The sequence below is a fragment of the Balaenoptera ricei genome, chromosome 12 (genome assembly GCF_028023285.1).
Source record: "Balaenoptera ricei isolate mBalRic1 chromosome 12, mBalRic1.hap2, whole genome shotgun sequence".
Taxonomy (NCBI): Eukaryota; Metazoa; Chordata; class Mammalia; order Artiodactyla; family Balaenopteridae; genus Balaenoptera; species Balaenoptera ricei.
In genome coordinates this window covers 88732373-88750818 of record NC_082650.1, presented here as the reverse complement: position 1 = coordinate 88750818, position 18446 = coordinate 88732373, and the positions used below count along the sequence as shown (strand labels likewise).

The window sequence follows — 18446 nt, the reverse complement described above, 5'->3', positions numbered from 1 at the left end:
CACAACTGACCATTTCCAAATTCAATCCACAGGGAGACAGAAGGAGGGCTTTATTCTGTGCGGCGTTCCCATGCACATTTAGTCAAGCATGATTTATTGGCCTTGGAAAATAGTACAACCGCCTTTCTTAGACTCTCTGCTTACTAGAATGTATATTTTAATAATCTGTAGTTTTTTATGTATGCCCTCTGGTGATTTTGAAACACCGAACTCTGAATTTATCGTTTTGATCAAGGAATCGCGTGTGCTCACTGGCCTTGACGTACGGCGCAGAGCTGCTGACCCGCTGTCAGTAAAACACGCTTTGTGCAATGTTTTCCCAGAAACGGCGATGCATTGGCACAAATTGCTTCCCATTCTTGCGGTACCCTTGTTAGGAGCAGCATGCATTTTGCATGAGAGCAGGCAGGGGCTAGGACGCAGGCGCGGTCGTGGACCCCAGCAAGGCTGACGGCGTGAAAGGGGATGAAATCTGCTCCTTTTCTCTCACTAGCACCACGTCCCCTACCTACTGAGTTCACCAGCCACAGGCAATCGGAGAACTCTGAAGGTTAATTCTTTCTGCCCATACGTAGAGTTACAGCTCAGTGGACAAAGCCCTTGAAATGTTATCACCCCAGCCAGGACATTTTAAGTGGAAAAAATGGCTGGTAGTACAAAAAGGTTAAACGAATTAGAAAATGGGTCTCAAACAGACTTGCCGGTTGCTTTTTTTTTTTTTTTTTTTTTTTTTCAAGAGTTGCCTAAAATATTCTGTAACTTTTATAGAGGTTGTGACTCGAAACATGTTTCAGCCGTATGATTGCTGGGAACTATTAAAATGAATAGCACAAATAGGGCAATTAAATATAGATGCGAACAGATTCAAACCCCAAGAGAAAATGAAGCTGCTTTGGTTTTTCTTCTAAAAACACGCAGGTGGATTTCTTTGGAATTGGAGTAAAGGCCTATTTTGAAAAGCTGACTGGATAGGGAAGAAGGCTGAGGAGGCTAAACAGTTGTGACTACCTGGCCCCCAACCCCTGAAGGGAGACCTGTCCTAAGCGAAGGTATCAGCATAAGGCGGTGCTTCCGCTCATAACATACAGACCAGCTAGAAGAGATGGGCTCCGAGGACAAAAGCAAGGGACTGCCATCCGTGTAGCTTCAGACAGATGCCAAGGCTTCACTTTACACTTCTTAGGTCTCCTGTGACCCCATGTCCCTGGCACCCTGGTTTTCCTCTCCTGGCTCACAGCGAGTGTGAGAGGATAGGAAGGTCTCTCTTTGGTGCAGATCCCTCGTGTGTGAAGTGCGTACTAACACAGACGACGCGGATGTGTGGGAAACAAAAAACGAACGTTGAGAGGTACCTGTCTGCCTGGAAAGGGAAAACCGAAACTCATCGCAGGCACTGCTGGAACATGTTAAAGCCAATGTGTTTCCGACAGTTAGTTAGGGGCAAGGGGGATGACAAGGATTTGGACATCCCTGCATTTTGGCTTGCTGCAAAAGGCAGGGGAATTAAGAATGATAATTTGAAAATAGCCAAGACTTATGGAGCACTTACCATGCAGGGACTTGAAAAATGTCATGTCGTCTTTACAATAAGTAGTGGTAAATGTTAAAGTAAAAGAGCCAGGAAGGGCAGAGCCAGGATCCAACAGAGGAAGCCTTCACTGGCCTCAGCTTTGCCCGTGGCCTGTGCCTTCACTGTGATGCCCTTCGACCCAGCAGTGTGAGTAGCAATCGTTCCTCACAGGGAACTGGACGACTTTAATAAGACAAACACAGGGGACTCTCTTACAGGAGCTTACAAAGAGAGTTTCTTTGTAAGGAATAATTATACGGTGGCGTGACAGAGTAGAATGCAGAGCATATAACTGTGATGGAAAGTGAGTGTTGTGCCTATTCTGATGTCTTCTGAATACGTGACGTTCTCTAGAAATCCCAGAATCATGTTGCTGAGAGAGGGTCCTCAGAGATCTTCTAGGATAGCATGTTAGGGTCATCAAGCAGTATGGCAAAGTGTTTATACCCTCAGCACAGGATCAGTTCAAACAGATGTTGTTGGAAAGGATATTCCCTCATGTAACATTAAACCTTTTATCTAATTTAATTTACAGAACTTCTTTCAAATAGTTAGCAACCTTCTAGATGAAGACAACAAGGAAAAATGGGAAGATGCACAACAGGTAAAGCTGGAGTTATTTCGGCACTTAAAATGAAGTTGGTTAAATAAGGTTTCATAATATGTGAAAAAAGTAATGGCTTGCTATTCCAAGAACATAAAAGGAAAAATTTTAAAGTCATTCTAGATTATCTCATACTAATTTTAGAGAAAACAAGTGACCTCCTTTATCATAACAATCTATGGAATCCATGATATTTAAAACGTGAAAAAACAGAGCAGGTTTAAGTAATGTTTAACTTTAAGGTATTAATACATAATGACTCTATGCCTTACCCATCATTTTCTTTCCAGTCTACAGACTATAGGAAAAACAGCTAATCTAAAAGGACACATTGCAAACTAAACTGTGGGAGTACTAACTAGTAAAATCATTTGTATTTACTCTGTTATGTGTAATCTGAATTATGTATACAGATGTGCATTTTGATTCAAAGCTAAGAGTTGTAAAAATGAGTTCTCATTAAAAGAAATGTATTCTGCTTTTTTTCTCTTTCTGCTAAGCATGGTAACTGTAGCAAGTAGCCTTATTGGTTTAGTTATTGTTTTAAAAATGCCTGGCCCTGCCATTTGTGCTAAACTCACTGACACATGCTTAATACTAATTTTTTCCAAATCACAGAAAAAGTGAGTTAGAAGTTAAGAAAGGGAGAATAAGCATGTTTTTAAAAACCCTGTGGAAATTTAATTTAAAAGTTTTCTACTTGACCCTTGTTAAAAATTCCGCGAGAACAATGCAATATTGAAAATGAATATTTATTGAGGTTCAAGTGGACCCTCTGTCTCCCTTTCCCTTTTTAATCATATTCTGGGCCTTCAGGAGTAAAGCATGCCCTTTATTTCTATTATCATAGGAACTCTATGGATAGACTCTAAAAATAGTCCAGTGTGGGACCACCTCATTATCAGGTACAAGTGCTGTGCTTCTGGCCATAGCAAGAAAAAAAAAAAGAATCACTCCTTAGGTCAAGACACTGAATCTATCTTTTCCTACTAGTTTGAGTTATGTATTTGCCCTTGGCTTCATTCTAGAGGAGAACTTCCTTCACTCACTGTGACAAAATGGTGTCTTTCTTTAGAATACACTGCAGAGGCTAAGTACATGTTTGTAGAGTGCTGGAGACTATTAATTATGGATATATTTAGGACAAATGTATAATACCCTATTTAAAACAAGACTGCAATCCATCAGATGGTGTTATTTACTGCAAGGTCCCAACTTGAGCAAATAATGAACAGTGGCAGCAGAACTTTTTGTCAATGGAAAATCCTGAATCCATAATCCACCTATTTACTTGTGATTTTGAGTTAACTATATTCTTATCTTTTAAATATGTTTCAGTAGTGATGATCCTTAATGCTTCTTTGAAGTAACTATTTGAAATAAAAGCAACTATTCTGTAGTGGTGTTTTCATAAATGCAGCCACGTGGTAAATGAGCCTCCAAGTTTTTGGCACAAAGGGTGAACTCTTCAGAAATAAGAGCTGCTTAAAATCTACCAAAGATAATCCTTTGTCTATTTTAGAGGAATAGTCTCAACAAAATATAATATAAAGCATAGCTCTGTGTGCATTTGGAAGACTAGCTGAGTAAAAGGGTGAATATTGACGTCGGAAGGGTTTTGCCATAAGAACGCACACTTTTGGACAATAAACAGTGTCATTTCGTAGTTTGTTCACTACATATAAACCCCAGTTATGAAGGATGAAACTATGTTTAGCTAAAGCATCCTACTAAAAACACAGTATACTAAAGTGAAAAAAAAAGGCTGCATTCTATATAGCACTGTGTTATACACCATCATTGTAGTTGGAATGGACGGTCCCTTTCAATCATGATAATTGTGATCATCAGTATCTCCTTTTTATACTGAACGCTCCTGTGTCTCTCCAGGAGTGCATGAATTGTGGCCACTGAGCCAGATCCAGGCTGGCACCTGTTTTGTAAATAAAGTTTGGGATCATAGCCACAGTACCTATGGTTGCTATGGTACAGCAAGGACACAGCTGAGTTGTTCAGCAGAGACCCCATGCTCCACAAAGCCACTCTCTGACCCGTTACAGAAAAAAAAAAAAAAAAAAAAAATCAGCCCCAGCTCTACGACATTTGAAAACTGTTGGGAACATATAACTACAAACAAAATCTGCTGCCGCCCTAGAAAACCTCTCCCCAAAGTAGACAGGAAAGAAAACAGTTTCATTATTGAATAGGCATTAAGCCAGAAGTGATGTGCATCACAGGTAGTTCACTAAGAGATGCAAAGACAGAGAAACCTCACCCTTTAATACAGACAAGCGGATGTTCAACTCATTACACACGTGTTCTCGAGGTAAACAGTAGCTAGTTCTCAGGTAAGAGGACTTTAGGTAGTTCATCCTAAATGCACTGGGTCATTGGGGTGACCACCTTGTTAGTTCATTGGCTTTATCCAAAGGAAAAATGAGCTCTGATATCTTAATGACTGCGGGCAGTTTTGCAACTCAGAGCGAGGCACCTGCTTAAGTCAGGGTCTAACCCTCACACCGCCCCTCCCACCGCACAGCAATCTGGATGATTACTTTCCACGGAGAGACATCCCTGGGTCTTTAAGCTGGGAAGAGGCTATTTAAATTTCAAAAAGGTTTACATGCATTTCAAAGAGACAGAGAAAGAATTTAACCATTACAAGTTTTCTAAAGTAAATGCTCTTAAGTGAGGGGAGCAAGGGGTTAGGGAGGGAGTCTCTTCTCTATTTTCAACAGGGAGGATTAAGCCTCTTCTTTTTAATGTGTATTTACCCACACACTACACATACTCATAGACACACACACCTACGCAAAAATAGAAGAAAAAATACAGTAGCAGCAGGAAGTTTGGAGCTGATGGAAATTTCACACACATTTTTGGAATGGGGAGGAAATTTCACACACATTTTGGGAATGGAATAGGCAAGCAATAGCATTTGTCCCCAAATCTTCCTGAAATTAAAAAAAAAATTACAACTATCTATGCCATACGTTTCTAACTGTAATAACCATTGTTCATGTCTTCAACCATATGTGAGTAAGTATATGATGCATTCGAGGTGTCTGATTTTTGGATGGGTGCGGCCACAAGCTCCTGTAAAATATACACACTGTGCCTGCTGGCCACCCTGCCCGACGTGTCTTTCTGCTAATCAGAGTGTCTCTCCCCCTTCTGCACAAGCCTTTGCAAATACAAAGCCATTAAAATTCTCTAATCCACTTAAATTTTTCATGGCTCGAAAATGCAGTGGTGCTGAATGGCTAAAAGCAATGAACGTAACTTCAAAAGACTTTCTGCTTTAATCTGGTTATATAATGCAGGCTGACTTTGTCAACATGATGGGTTACACATGCTAAAATTCATCTGTCTTTGCAAATGGACCTCACATTCCACTCACTATGAGCTATTGCCAGAATCAGGTCATCTTTAAGCAAACACTCATCTGTTTGCAGTGTATGAGGCGGATGGTGCTGGGCGTGTCTTACATATGTACATGTGAAACACCTATACTAGAGCTGTTTTATGATCCTGCAAGTATTGCCAATGCTATTATTCATATAGCAGCTATTACAATTATTAGAAATAAATGTCTCTCCCAAGATAGTTATTTTGCAGTGAACTTAATAGTCTGTAAATATTCATGATGGCAATAATAATTATTTTTTCTCCCAGTGTTCATCATACAGATACTAAGTAAAAAAAAATGTAAAGAGCCCCCAAATTTCAGTGTTTGTTCTATGTTATATTTAAGTGAGGAAAGGAACCCATCAAATGTAAAGACATGCTACTTCTAAGTGTACAATCTGTTACATATTTTGAGTTTTCTTGGATTTATGAAGGATTAATCATGGCATCGTATCACCTCCAGAGTTCTTGCTGTCTGACATTTGATGTCATTCTCAACTGTTAGTTCAAAAAATATACAACTGTTAGATGGGTTAAAAAATAAATTAATAAATAAAAATTTAAAAGTAAAATAAAATGATTAAAAATAATTTTAAAAAGTAAAAAAAAAAAAAATACAGCTGCTGCTAGTTGGAGAAATGTCTTCAAATAAATCAGAGCTCATTTATGGTCTCATTGTGTCTTTTTAAAATTCCAGTTATATATTCTATTATATAGATTTTTAAAAATTCCATCTAACCTTTGCTTATTTTTGTAGATTTATCCGGGCTCAATAGAGTTAATGCAGGTGATTGAAGATTTTATACACATTGTTGGAATGGGGATGATGGACTTTCAGAATTCATACTTAATGACTGGAAATGTAGGTAAGAAATAGGATGTTTTCCCAAAATCTGACTGAATTTTTAAAAAAATTTGCAAGTATCTGAGTCATACATTTCTAAGTGTGGTACCCATTGTTCATATCTTTGAGTCTACATGAGTAATGTATTGTGGATATTTGGTGTCTGATTTTTCAATGGGCCAACAACATATGCACTATAGACACATACCTACACACACACATTCGCATGCATCTGAGTGTATTTGTATACATTTATTTAAGCATACTTGTATTTATCTGCACACGTATATAGCAAATGTTTATTGCTATCCAATCTCATGTTGAAAATATATAGTATATACTATGTGATTATATAAAAAAATAAGTCTTCGTGGTCTCTCAAACACTGTTCATGAAGATGCCGAGTCACTTTCTTGCTAGGGGTCCCAAAGAAGTGCTGAATCTCCATAAGGGTGGGACGCTTCAGAGACCTTTAGGGGTCATTGTCACAATGCTGCTGCCGCCGAAGTTTTCTTGAGTAACTTTCAGGACACGGTGCGTCTCTCGAGTCTCTAGTAGATTCTGTAATATCAGCACACGTAAAGTGAAAACATCTTTCTTCCTTTAGCTGTCTATAACATTGTCTCTTATAAGGAGGAATTACACAGAGAAGCAAAATCCACAGGGCCTCGTACAGTGCTACAATTATTGTACATTCAGCCAACAGCAATTATGTGAACCAAATGGCGCATTTCTTTTTGTAGTTAGAAAAACTGCAAGAACAAAGAAATATTCTTCCTAAATAGTATATGCATTGAGTTGATACAGGTTTACAGTTTTATTTCTTTACAACTTCCTCTTGTGATGTTACTATGACTCAGGTTTTCTTTCACTGTCATGTTTTAGCAATCTTCACATAAAGACTACTAACTGTAGATAAAGATGTGTTTAAATCAGTATCTTACCTCACATTCTTATTCAAAGGATGTTTAAGTTTTAGTTTCTAGATCAGGAAGAGACCTAACTTCGTGGAGGGATTAACTAGGGGAGTTCACATGGTATAAAACATAACATTTTTATGATTACAGCTTTGGTGGTTCGTTTTATACTTGATTTCTTTGGAAGGTCCTTTAGTCCTATAACAACTCATTTGACTCTGAGATATATTCCGCCAGGGTGACCTCAACTTGTAACTGGTAATAGCTAACTACCGGTAATATTCTTCAGTTGAAGAGAACGTGTGTAATGGAGACCTCAAAGGTCTGCAGACGGTTCCATGCCCACATGCCACCTTCATGCAGCTTGAGGCCTTACGAGTTAGAGTTATGCCTTAATCCACTTTCCAGAGGTGGTGGAGGGCCCAGACTTTTCCCAAGAGTAGATGTCCAGCAGCTTGCGCTGGTTCAGGAATGAAGGGAGCTGTCCTTGCTATGGGCAATGAGAAGAAAAAGTGACTGAAAATAATATCTTTATTGAAGGATGAATTCAGAAATCAGAGAAAATCCAAATTAAATGTCCATTCCAAAAGTGGCTGGGCAAAGAGAGGAAAGGTAAAATCCGTGGAAAAAGGGGGTAGCATGTTGGGCTATGAGTTTGGAGCACATGGAAGGAAAGCCCTAGAGAGATTCTGGGGACGCTGGTCATTCAAGATGGAACCACTCTTCTAAGGGCCTATGACTTTTTTTGGGAGGAAGGAACCAGGAAAGCTGCTATGCCAGATTGGACAATAGTAATTTACAAGAAAAACAGAGGGGGAAAAAGCAAAGGGCTATTGTTTTCTTGATTTTTGTCAATGTGTTAGCACCTAATTCTAAAACACATGGCTAATTAAAAGTATTATCAGATCAAAACATGGCACTTGTTCAGAATGTGTTTGGAAAAAAACTTTAAAAACCAAAACCATTCTCAGAGTCTAGTAACTTAAATTTGAACTTAAAGTAGACTGTTTGAATAACAGCATACCAAATGCCCTATAGTACTAGTATTATTTACGACAAAAATTCCATAAATATCCATAAATTGCAAATCTTTACTCCTTTTTACCTTTCTTTTGACTTACCAAAATTGTATTTTTGAAAAATTTGTGTATTTTTTTGTGTTAAAATTATGCTTTGCCTAGGTTTGCCTACTTCCTTTATCATCACTAAACTTTAAGAAGTATATTAAGCATAGTGACAAAGCAATTTAATGCTGCAAATAAAACCAATATTGTCCTATATTGTCTTCAGTCTTGTGTAAGGACAGTGTGATTGTTTGGCCCTCCGATCGCTTCACTGGTTATCCATATAGGAAAAGGTTATATTCTGTGAATAAGTATCCCAAACATTATTACACCACCCAAAAGAGATTTTATTTATTTTGCTTTCTCCGAATACCAGGGACTGACTTACTGTTGTTTGATGACCAGAAGAAGGTTATTCTCAATAATATTTAAGAATTTTCCAAAGTATATCCATATATTAGTCAGAATTCTCCAGAGAAACAGAACCAATAGGATATCTGTAGGTACATAGAAATAGATTTATTTTGGGAGATTGGTTCATGCAATTTCAGCAGCTGAGAAGTTCCAAGATCTGTTCTGTGCAAGCTGGAGGCCCAGAAAGCTGATGGTGTCATTCTAGTCCAAACCCGAAGGCTTGAGGACCAGGAAAGCCAATGGTGTTAAGTCCCACTTTGAATTCAAAGACCTAAGAATCAAGAGCGCTGATGTCCAAGGGCAGGAGAAAATGGATGTCCAGCATAAGCAGAGAGCATATTCACCCTTCCTCTGACGTTTTGTTCTATTCAGGTCCTCAATGGATGGGACAATGCCCACCTGCATTGGTGAGCAAGAGCTTTACTCAGTCTACTGATTCAAATGCTAGTCTCTTCCAGAAATACCCTCACAGACACACCCAGAAATGTTGTTTAACCAGCCATCTGGGTATCCCTCTCCCAGTCAAGTTGACGCATAAAATTAACCATCGCAATCCACTCGTACCAAATTGGGTAATATAAATAATAATCACTTACTATTCACATTCTTCATGTTATCCAATTTGATACTAGTATATGTAAAGCATGGCTATAGTGTTGTGTCGGATATGTCCAATGTTTTTGGACAAGGACACACAGAGAGAATAATTTGCAGTGACAACTTGTAAACTGTGTGAGTTGGCATTTGTTTTATGTCCTAAGTCCAAATATTAATTATCCAACATCGAGCTTACACACACACACACACACACACACACATGCTTACAGGCTCAGAGACACACATACACACAGCACGTTAGGGATAAATAGAGACTAGGTAACTAAGAAAGTTTGTTTATTGCTTATGCCCATTTTTTTTTTCAGTGGGTTGGAATAAGACTCCTTAACGACGGGGGTGGGTGGTGGTGTGATGAATTTGGAGATTGGGATTGACATGTATACACTAATATGTATAAAATAGATAACTCATAAGAACCTGCTGTATAAAAAAATAAATAAAATAAAATTCAAAAAAAAAGACTCCTTAAAGAACTTCAAAAGATCATCATGTCTTATAGAGACTATGAATATTTTTTATAAAGCCTGTATGCACAGCACCTCACTTTTCGTGAATATAGATAAGCTCTTGAAGAAAGAGACAGAGTTGAATAACCACAAATAAGAGAAAGACCATACAATTTAATAAGAGAGTCTCAGAACCTTTCAGATAGCTTATTTTATTTCAGCTTTAAATAGTTTTGGGCTTTCTGTTTTCTGGTTCCTGGTTTTGATAGAAAGGGCTGGGAGCAGAGATGGTGCTGTTAGAATCACATACATAGCAGATAGAATACCTGAAACAATAAAGAAAAAGAAGTTCTGAAAGAACCTGGCAGAGTGGAGCCCATATGGTGGGAACAGCATTATTCATCAAGATAAAAGTTTCTGTAATCTGATTAAGATGGCAGGACAATGAGTGACATGTCTTGGAAAGATTTTCTTCCCCAATAATTCAAATGAAAAGTTTTGAAGCTTCTTTTATCTGAAAAGTGTCCCTACCTGTATCAGCTTTTTTTTTTTTTTTTTTTTAGAGATTGGAGTTTATTTATTTATTTATTTATTTACTTTTGGCTGTGTTGGGTCTTTGTTTCTGTGTGAGGGCTTTCTCTAGTTGCGGCAAGCGGGGACCACTCTTCATCGCGGTGCGCGGACCTCTCACTGTCGCGGCCTCTCTTGTTGTGGAGCACAAGCTCCAGAGCGCAGGTTCAGTAGTTGTGGCTCACGGGCCTAGTTGCTCCGTGGCATGTGGGATCCTCCTAGGCCAGGGCTCGAACCCGTGTCCCCTGCCTTGGCAGGCAGAGTCTCAACCACTGCGCCACCAGGGAAGCCCTGTATCAGCTTTTGATAACTGAAATGCTCTTATATGCTAACTATGAGCAGGTTGGTATAAATGTGAGCATGTTCATTGTGGGAGGGAACAGGTCCATAGCTCTGATCAATTTCTCAAACGACTTATGACCTCAAAAATTTATTAACACAAGCCTTGGAAAAAAGTATTCTATGAACAAAGAAAGATGTTAAACAAGCCAATGCAGTTATAAAGTAATTGAATATTTTTCATATCACATATGAATATGACATTCAAAATAGACACATGATAAATTATAATGAATAAAATTTAGTGAGCACTTAGTAAACACTACTAAATAGCTTACATAATTACTCAATAAATGAATGAATATGAAAAATTGATGTGCTACAGAGAGATTTAAATTTTCAGTATGCCTCAGTTTATCATAGAGTTGTATTCTACATGTTCTAAATATGCTGTACAGGCAAGTGATTTTCTTCAGTGAAAAAAGTGAATTTTTCAATATATTTTTAAAATATTTATTATCGATTAGGTCAGGGGGACTATATCTTAATATTATTTAATGTGAGTTCAAGTTATTTTTCTTCAACAAGAATATTTCTTGAAGAGTGTTTAAACTGACTTTCTACCCTTTCTCTCCAAACATTTTCTCTTCAGTTCTTTTCAGCCCCATTCTTCTCTCATCACTTTCCTGAAATTCCCCTCAGAAAAGCCTTCTGGAAACTCCCAATTGCCAAATTAAACCCACACTGTCTCTTGAAACTGTCCATTCTTTTAACATTTGTGTATGTATTATATTATAAAATAGAATTAAGGGATAAAAATTACTCATGACTCAGAGATATTTAGAATTTTTGGAGGCAGTAACGTAAAACAAAGCAGAGTATGCACTGAAGGGGAGACAAGCACATTGTTTGAGGCCCAGCTGTTTGCAGTTCCCAAGACAGAACAGGATGTATGCGACCTCACCTGATTGGAGTGACAGGGCAAGTGCATGGATGACAGCTGCTCTAGAGCGTTTGTCTAAAGTTGCGGCAGAGTGTTTTATAGTTTTTTATTATGATTTTAGTCATCTATTTTCCATAATCACTTCAAGTTGTGTATTGTGTTTGCCTTATTTATTGGTAAGAATAGCCTATTCTTTAGAAATTAAGTGTTTTAGTTTTGGACTTAAAACCTGAATTGTGTTCACCAAACTGAATTCAAGGAGGATATGTCATGTGATGAATGTTGCAGCCCACTGACTGTGTTCAATTAAAAACAAAAAGAATTTATTTCTTACTATAAGCAAAGCCTTTCCTTAGTGATTCAGGTCATTAAACGAATAAGCTTCTCATCTACAAAGAGTTTGTAATCCAGTTGTGGGCATAAAACAACTACATAGATGAATAAAATACCAAACGCACTTTGGTGTGTGTCATGGAAACCAAATGTTAGAGATTCATTCCGAGAGATGTTGTGTAAGGAACTAGAAAATGTTCTTAAAGAAGGAATCATCTACAATCAGTGTAGATGTTGAAGGATGGCTGGATTGTTGACAGTCCAACCTGAGGCACAGTGAGTGGCAAGGAGATGGTGACATTCCAGAACATTATGTCACTAATGTTTCTAATGTTTGTCACTAATGTTTCTTTTAGCAAAAACAGTATAGAGTTGTCCAGGTTGAGATAGTGCTTAGGGGATACGTGGTCTATTTTGATAAAGACACCTATGTATGGAAGTAAAGGAAATGAAATAAACTTGGAGAGGCATGCTGAGACATGGTGTAACATGATTCCCGATTCCAAAGACAGTAGGGAGCTCCTGAGGCTTCATGGATGGGTGAGAGCTGTGCCTTGGAAAGACACAGGTTACAGCAGAGATAAAGTTTGTTGAGATTGAAACATATTTTAAACACAGAGACCAGAAGGCTTTTTATAATAAACCTTGCAGGAGATAATGAAGACGTGAGTTAGCGGTAGTAAGAATAGAAACCAAAATGTAGTTATCAGTTTGAGACTCTGAGGGTAGAAATGATGGCATTCTGTAACTGAATGTGGTGTCAGAGAGAAGGGAGGAATTGGGATTATATTTATTCAATGAACATTTGAGAGTGTCTTTCACATATTAATGTTTAGATGCAAATGTACCTCTCAAGTGGAAAAATAAAATGTGGTCTTGGGTTTTGGTAGAGAAGTCAAATTGATGATATACCCTTGGTAGTCAACTGCATACAAGTGATGGTTGAAGCCAGAAAAGCTTTTTCAATTATCAGGACAGTAATAAGAGGGGTAAGATGGAAGATGATGCCTATATTTAAAATGAAAAAAATCCTGACTATGTGTGGTGATGGATGTTAACCAGACTTATTGTGGTCATCGTTTCACTATATATAAAAATATTGAATCATTATGCTGTGCATCTGAAACTAATGTTATATGTCAATTATATCTGTATATATGACTATGGAGAGGTCTCTAGGATATATTATTACCTGAAAAAGTATGTATAGTAATAAACCACGTTAAGAAACATATTTTGTTTGCAAATAAAATTTACACATTATACTAGGAAGAGGTCATGTACGTTATAGAATAGAAATCAATGTTGAGGGAAAAAAAAAAAAAACAACAACAACAAAGAATCGTTACAGGTATCAGAATAAGAATAGTCAGAGGTAGTAGGTATAAGGAGTTCCAGAACAGGGCAGTAGAAAATCAGTGGCATGTAATTAATAGGAGAGAGAGAACATTTCAGAACAAATACTGTAGTTAGTATCAATTGCTAATAAAGTTCAGAGTAGTGGAGTTAAGAAAAATCTTATGTGATTGCTGGTGGTAAAACATAAAAGTTCTCCAAGAAAAGTGCAGATACAATGAACAAGATCTAAATTTCCAAGCTCTTTAGGTGGTTTCAATGGATTTACCCATAACATTTTGATACAATTATCTCTAAGAATTTAGTTTGCACAGATCAATGTTGCTACATCCACTTAACACTATCTCACAACAGTTCCTTAGGAACTCTTCAAAGTTGACAATATCAGATAAAAAAGGAATACTGTTAGGCTAAGAAAGTCTCAAGATACAGAATATTAAAGTTATTAGCTGTAAGGAATTTCAGAAGTCACCTCTATATACACCCTTAGAGATAGAATATTCTGGAAAGTATAGTTTCAGTTTTTCTCTAGTAATCCAATAAGGCCAGTGCCTTGAAAACATTAATGGTAAGACATTTTTCTCTGCCAAGCTAAATATCACTGTCTATTCTTGGTTTAGAAATATGAAATGCTGGGCTTTTCGGAATGAACGTTCACACTTGGTGTTTTCTGAAATCGAATCCAAATTCAATCTTAAGAATGGCATAATGCAATTTTGACATCTCCTTTCTCTCCACAATGCTGTCTCATCAACATCAAACCTATGTTATTTCTTACACTCACTGGTAAATTTAATCATTCCTTTAGAGAATATCTTGTTCTTCAATTGAGAAACCCGTCTTCAATCTGATGATGTAGTTATAAAAATAAAGTGGCTTCTCTTTCTAGGCCTATTTTCCTTTCTGTCACTGCTTCATTTTGTGGTTCATACATCTCCATCACTTGTTTAACTTCCTTTCTTTGGAAAAAAGATGCCTGTAGTGAGTTGACACCGAGCCTGAAAAATACACCATTTAACATCTTTTTGTTGTTTATCTGTAGCACCTGACATTGCTTCAGTCAGCTAGACTTGAGTCTGGAAGTGTCAGATTCTACCTCCTCTGCCTGGCTCGCTACACTTTTTCTTGCTAGACTTGTGAAGCAAATGGTGTGTATTTCTGTAGGTCAGAAAGAACAAACTAAAAATACCTGTGTGTGTGTGTGTGTGTGTGTTTTTAATGATACTAACATACTGGTTCCCTTGAGAAAATAAATAGTTCAAGCAGCATTTTAAAACTATGGCTTGGAATAATATGCGGCATTGAGTTCTTTGATTATTTCTCACTTAATAGGAATTATCTTATTGCATTTTCTATGATACAGTTATTCCAAATGGTTGGGGTGAAGCGCTCTGGGGAGGCTGCTAAGAAAGGGCCATACCAGACTCTTCTAGTGGTAGGAAAGACATAGTCCTTATGGGGATATGATGGGCTCCCTTCCACCCAACTGAGAACCCCATTTAGATGCTCCCTAGTGTCGGTGTAATAGTTTGGTAATAACTCATGGATTTAATTGGCTTTAAGAGGGTGCCAGGTTCTGTTTTAGGTTCTGGGGATTTCTCAGTGAACAAATCGAATGAAGCTCTTGCTCTCATGGAACTTGTGTTTTGTGGCAGGGACAGATGTCAGTCAAGCACCCTCTAACATGCCCAATGGTTCTAAGTGATGTGAAGACAAGTCATCCTGAAGGGGGACAGAGAGGGGAGAGTGGAGGGGAGGGATGGTCGGGAATAAGTGCTAGTTGAGTATATACCTGGATGCCTTGAGACCATGAGGCACGGTGACATGTGGGGACAGACTATCTCCATCAGAAGGAACCAGCGCAAAGGCCATGATGCGTCCACGAGCTTGGCATCGTAGAGGCCTGGAGGAGGCCGCTGATGGTAGAGTGGCTGACAGAGAGGCTGTGAGAGGTGGAAGGGGAGTGAGAACCAGACTGTGGAGGGCGATTGACTGTAGGTCTCTGAACGAGATGCAAAACCACTCAAGGATTTGAGCAGAAAAGCAACCGGATCTGGTATATGTCCTGAAAGGACCATTCTGACTATGGACTGTCGGGGGTATGAGTGCATACAGGGCGACGGGAGGGTAATTATGGCAATAGGCCAGGCGAGAGAGCTCTGTGCTTTGGACCAGATTCCAGGGGAAATAGTGGGAAGAGGCCAGATGCTGGAGGTATTTTAATGGTACGTCTGACCGAGTTTAATGATGGCTAGAAATAGGGTGTGCAAGAAAGAGATTGTCAAGGGAATGTTTCCACTACATCTCCAAGAACCCAACTACAAAAACAAGAGAGGTTAATTTCCAAATCTCTATACTATAAACAAATGTCATAAACCTCCTTTGGTGGCCGTTTAAATGTCTCTAAAATTTAGGATCCAAAGCAATCTCTTTGGTTTATTTTTTCCTTAAAGTATTTTCATCGAGATATAATTGACATATAACATTGCATCAGTTTTAGGTATACAACATAATGATTTGATATATGTATATATTGTGAAATGATTAACATAATCACTTTAGTTAACGTTCATCACCACACATAGGTACAATTTTTCTTCTTGGGTGAGAATTTTTAATATCTGCTCTCTTAGCAACTTTCAAATATATAATAGACAGTTGTTGATTATAGTCACCATGCTGTTTCTTTTTTATGTAGTCTTGTTCCTGAGTCCAACACAAATACTTGCTCTTGCAGTTTAAGCAATTCTATCCTTTGAAGCCATGAGTATTCTGTCATCATTACACCCTCTGAATCCTTGGTCAAAAGCTAGAATGAAATTGTTCATTAAAATGACTTTTTTAAAGCTGACAGATTGAGCTGCCAGTTAACACATGAAATAAATTCTACCTTTCCTACCATTTTTGTATTTTTTCTTCTATTTATAAAGTCCTGGGACCTCAAGAATGGAAGAACACTATGGATCAACTAAGTCCAGCCATAAACTTGTCAGCTTCATCTTACTTAAACTATTTTGTATTTTTTTAGGTTTTTTTTGGAAAATAAATAATAAATAAAAGTTTATTATCCAAGTTGCAAAGATCTTTGCAAAGGTCTTTGCAAACCTTTATCTCTCCAATTAAAAAAAATGTTATTTCTACTAGTAATACTTACATAATTACAACCCTGGACCTCAACATAGAAAACCCTCATCATGTCATAGTGTTTCAAATTAACAGTAGGTCTGTGTTCTTTTAGAAAGTAACTGGGGTAAAAATAGTTACATAATAGTTACATAGTTACATATAATAATGGTTACATAGTTACATAATTGTTACATAGTTACATAGTTCCAGGTTTATCTATCTAATCTGCTTTATACAGCCATACTCAAGGACACAATTATTCATGGAGTCATTATTAAATAGTACTTCTTGTTCATGAAAAAACTTGAACTAGAAAACATTGTTAATAGCTGTTCTTTCTCATTTTGAGTAACCTAGATGCCCTAAACTTTCCCTCTAGTGCCCCTGTACTCTGCCAACTGCTAGCTCTAATCCTATCTACTGCTCTGCTGTGAATCTCTCACATGGTCTCTGGATCTTGAATAGTTTTTACTTCTTTACCCTGGTTTAATTTACTGTTAAGAAAGAATAGAGTCTTTTCCATTATGGTTTATTACAGGAGGTTGAATATAGTTCCCTGTGCTATACAGTAGGACCTTGTTGTTTATTCATTCTATATATACTAGTTTACATCTGCTAATCCCAAACTCCCAATCCATCCCTCCCCTGCCCCCAAAAAATATGAAAAAGAATATATATTAAAAAAGAAATAATAGAGAGTCTACATGTTGCTACTTGGCATGCCTCCTTTCTTATAGTACCTTATGAGTACATCATCTGAGTATCCATTTAATGAAAATTCCTTAGAATCAGACAGTGACTGTTATTCTAAGAAACCCTTTTCAGAAGTGCCATTTGAGTACAATGCATAGGAAAATGTTTTTATTTCTTTGTTTCTACTTTTATTCCTCAGGCTTTCCAAGAAAAGCTTTGGTAAAGCATCCCTTGTATTATAGAGTGTTTCCCAAATTAACGCTTTCACAAATACTCAAGATACAACCTTGCTGCCAGAGCGTTAAGGACACCCACGCGATGTGTTCTCATCAGTGCTTTCCATTCAGAGTGGACGCATTTTTATCCCCTTGCATCTTAGTAATTGAAAGTTAAAGATTTGTTTCATTATCTTGCTCAGCCAACCACACGCTAACCTACTTCTGTCATATAAAGAACTTCACTGTAGCTTTTGATACGACTCTAGGGAAATCTTACTCATGTATTCTGTATTTCTGCATCAAAGTAAAATGAGGGTTAACCTTTAGATGCCTGAATGATGCTTTTTTCTGAATCTTTTATAACATATCTTGGCCAGTGAAAATTTTGTGAACTTATTTGTCATTCATTCGTTCTCCATCCCTTCAGTAACTGTCTGGGGGAGAATGCCTAGGTAAAGACCAAATCTTTGGCCTAGGCCCATCATTTCTGTTGGATTTTATATTTACAGGGAAAATGCTCATGGTCTGAAGTAACCTAATGAGGTCACACAAACCTCAGTAGGAAATGTACAACATACACTGTCACAATGATGCTCAACAGCGTAGAAGCAGGAACAGGAAAAGCAGAGGCCAAGCTGGCTTCTAGCATAGCTGTGCATATCTAAGGAGGAAGAGTTTAAAGCCTAAAGGATGACATGTGTGTTACAGAGACGGTGAAGAGGTATGTCTTAGGGCTACATCTTGGTGTATGGGACATGAATTGTGGAAGCTGTCCTGAGATAGAAAACCACAATTTCAAAAATTAAGATTTCTGGTGAGAATGCAGACAGAATTCTTGGGTTTCACACACCTTGACACCTAGACCTAACCACACACATTTTGGATTTGAGTTTTAACTATTCTCTATAAAGAACATGAGTTTCTGCAGAGAAGTTACTGTGACTTTTGTGCCCTCAGGAAGCTGTGAAGAGCTTTGCCTAAAGGAATCAGTGCTTTGCCTCAGTCCATCAGCTGGACTGGGATGGGGAGGATTCCCATCAGGG

General features: G+C 37.8%; 1 protein-coding gene across 1 annotated transcript in view; it reads left to right on the top strand.

Moving 5' to 3' along the window:
* ADGRB3 (adhesion G protein-coupled receptor B3) overlaps positions 1-18446 on the top strand; it is an 802747-nt gene that overhangs the window by 396883 nt on the left and 387418 nt on the right. Inside the window, exons 10-11 of the mRNA XM_059942117.1 lie at positions 2106-2174; positions 6340-6448. Of these exons, the coding sequence (XP_059798100.1) occupies positions 2106-2174; positions 6340-6448 (178 nt within the window). The remainder of the gene's footprint in view (positions 1-2105; positions 2175-6339; positions 6449-18446) is intronic.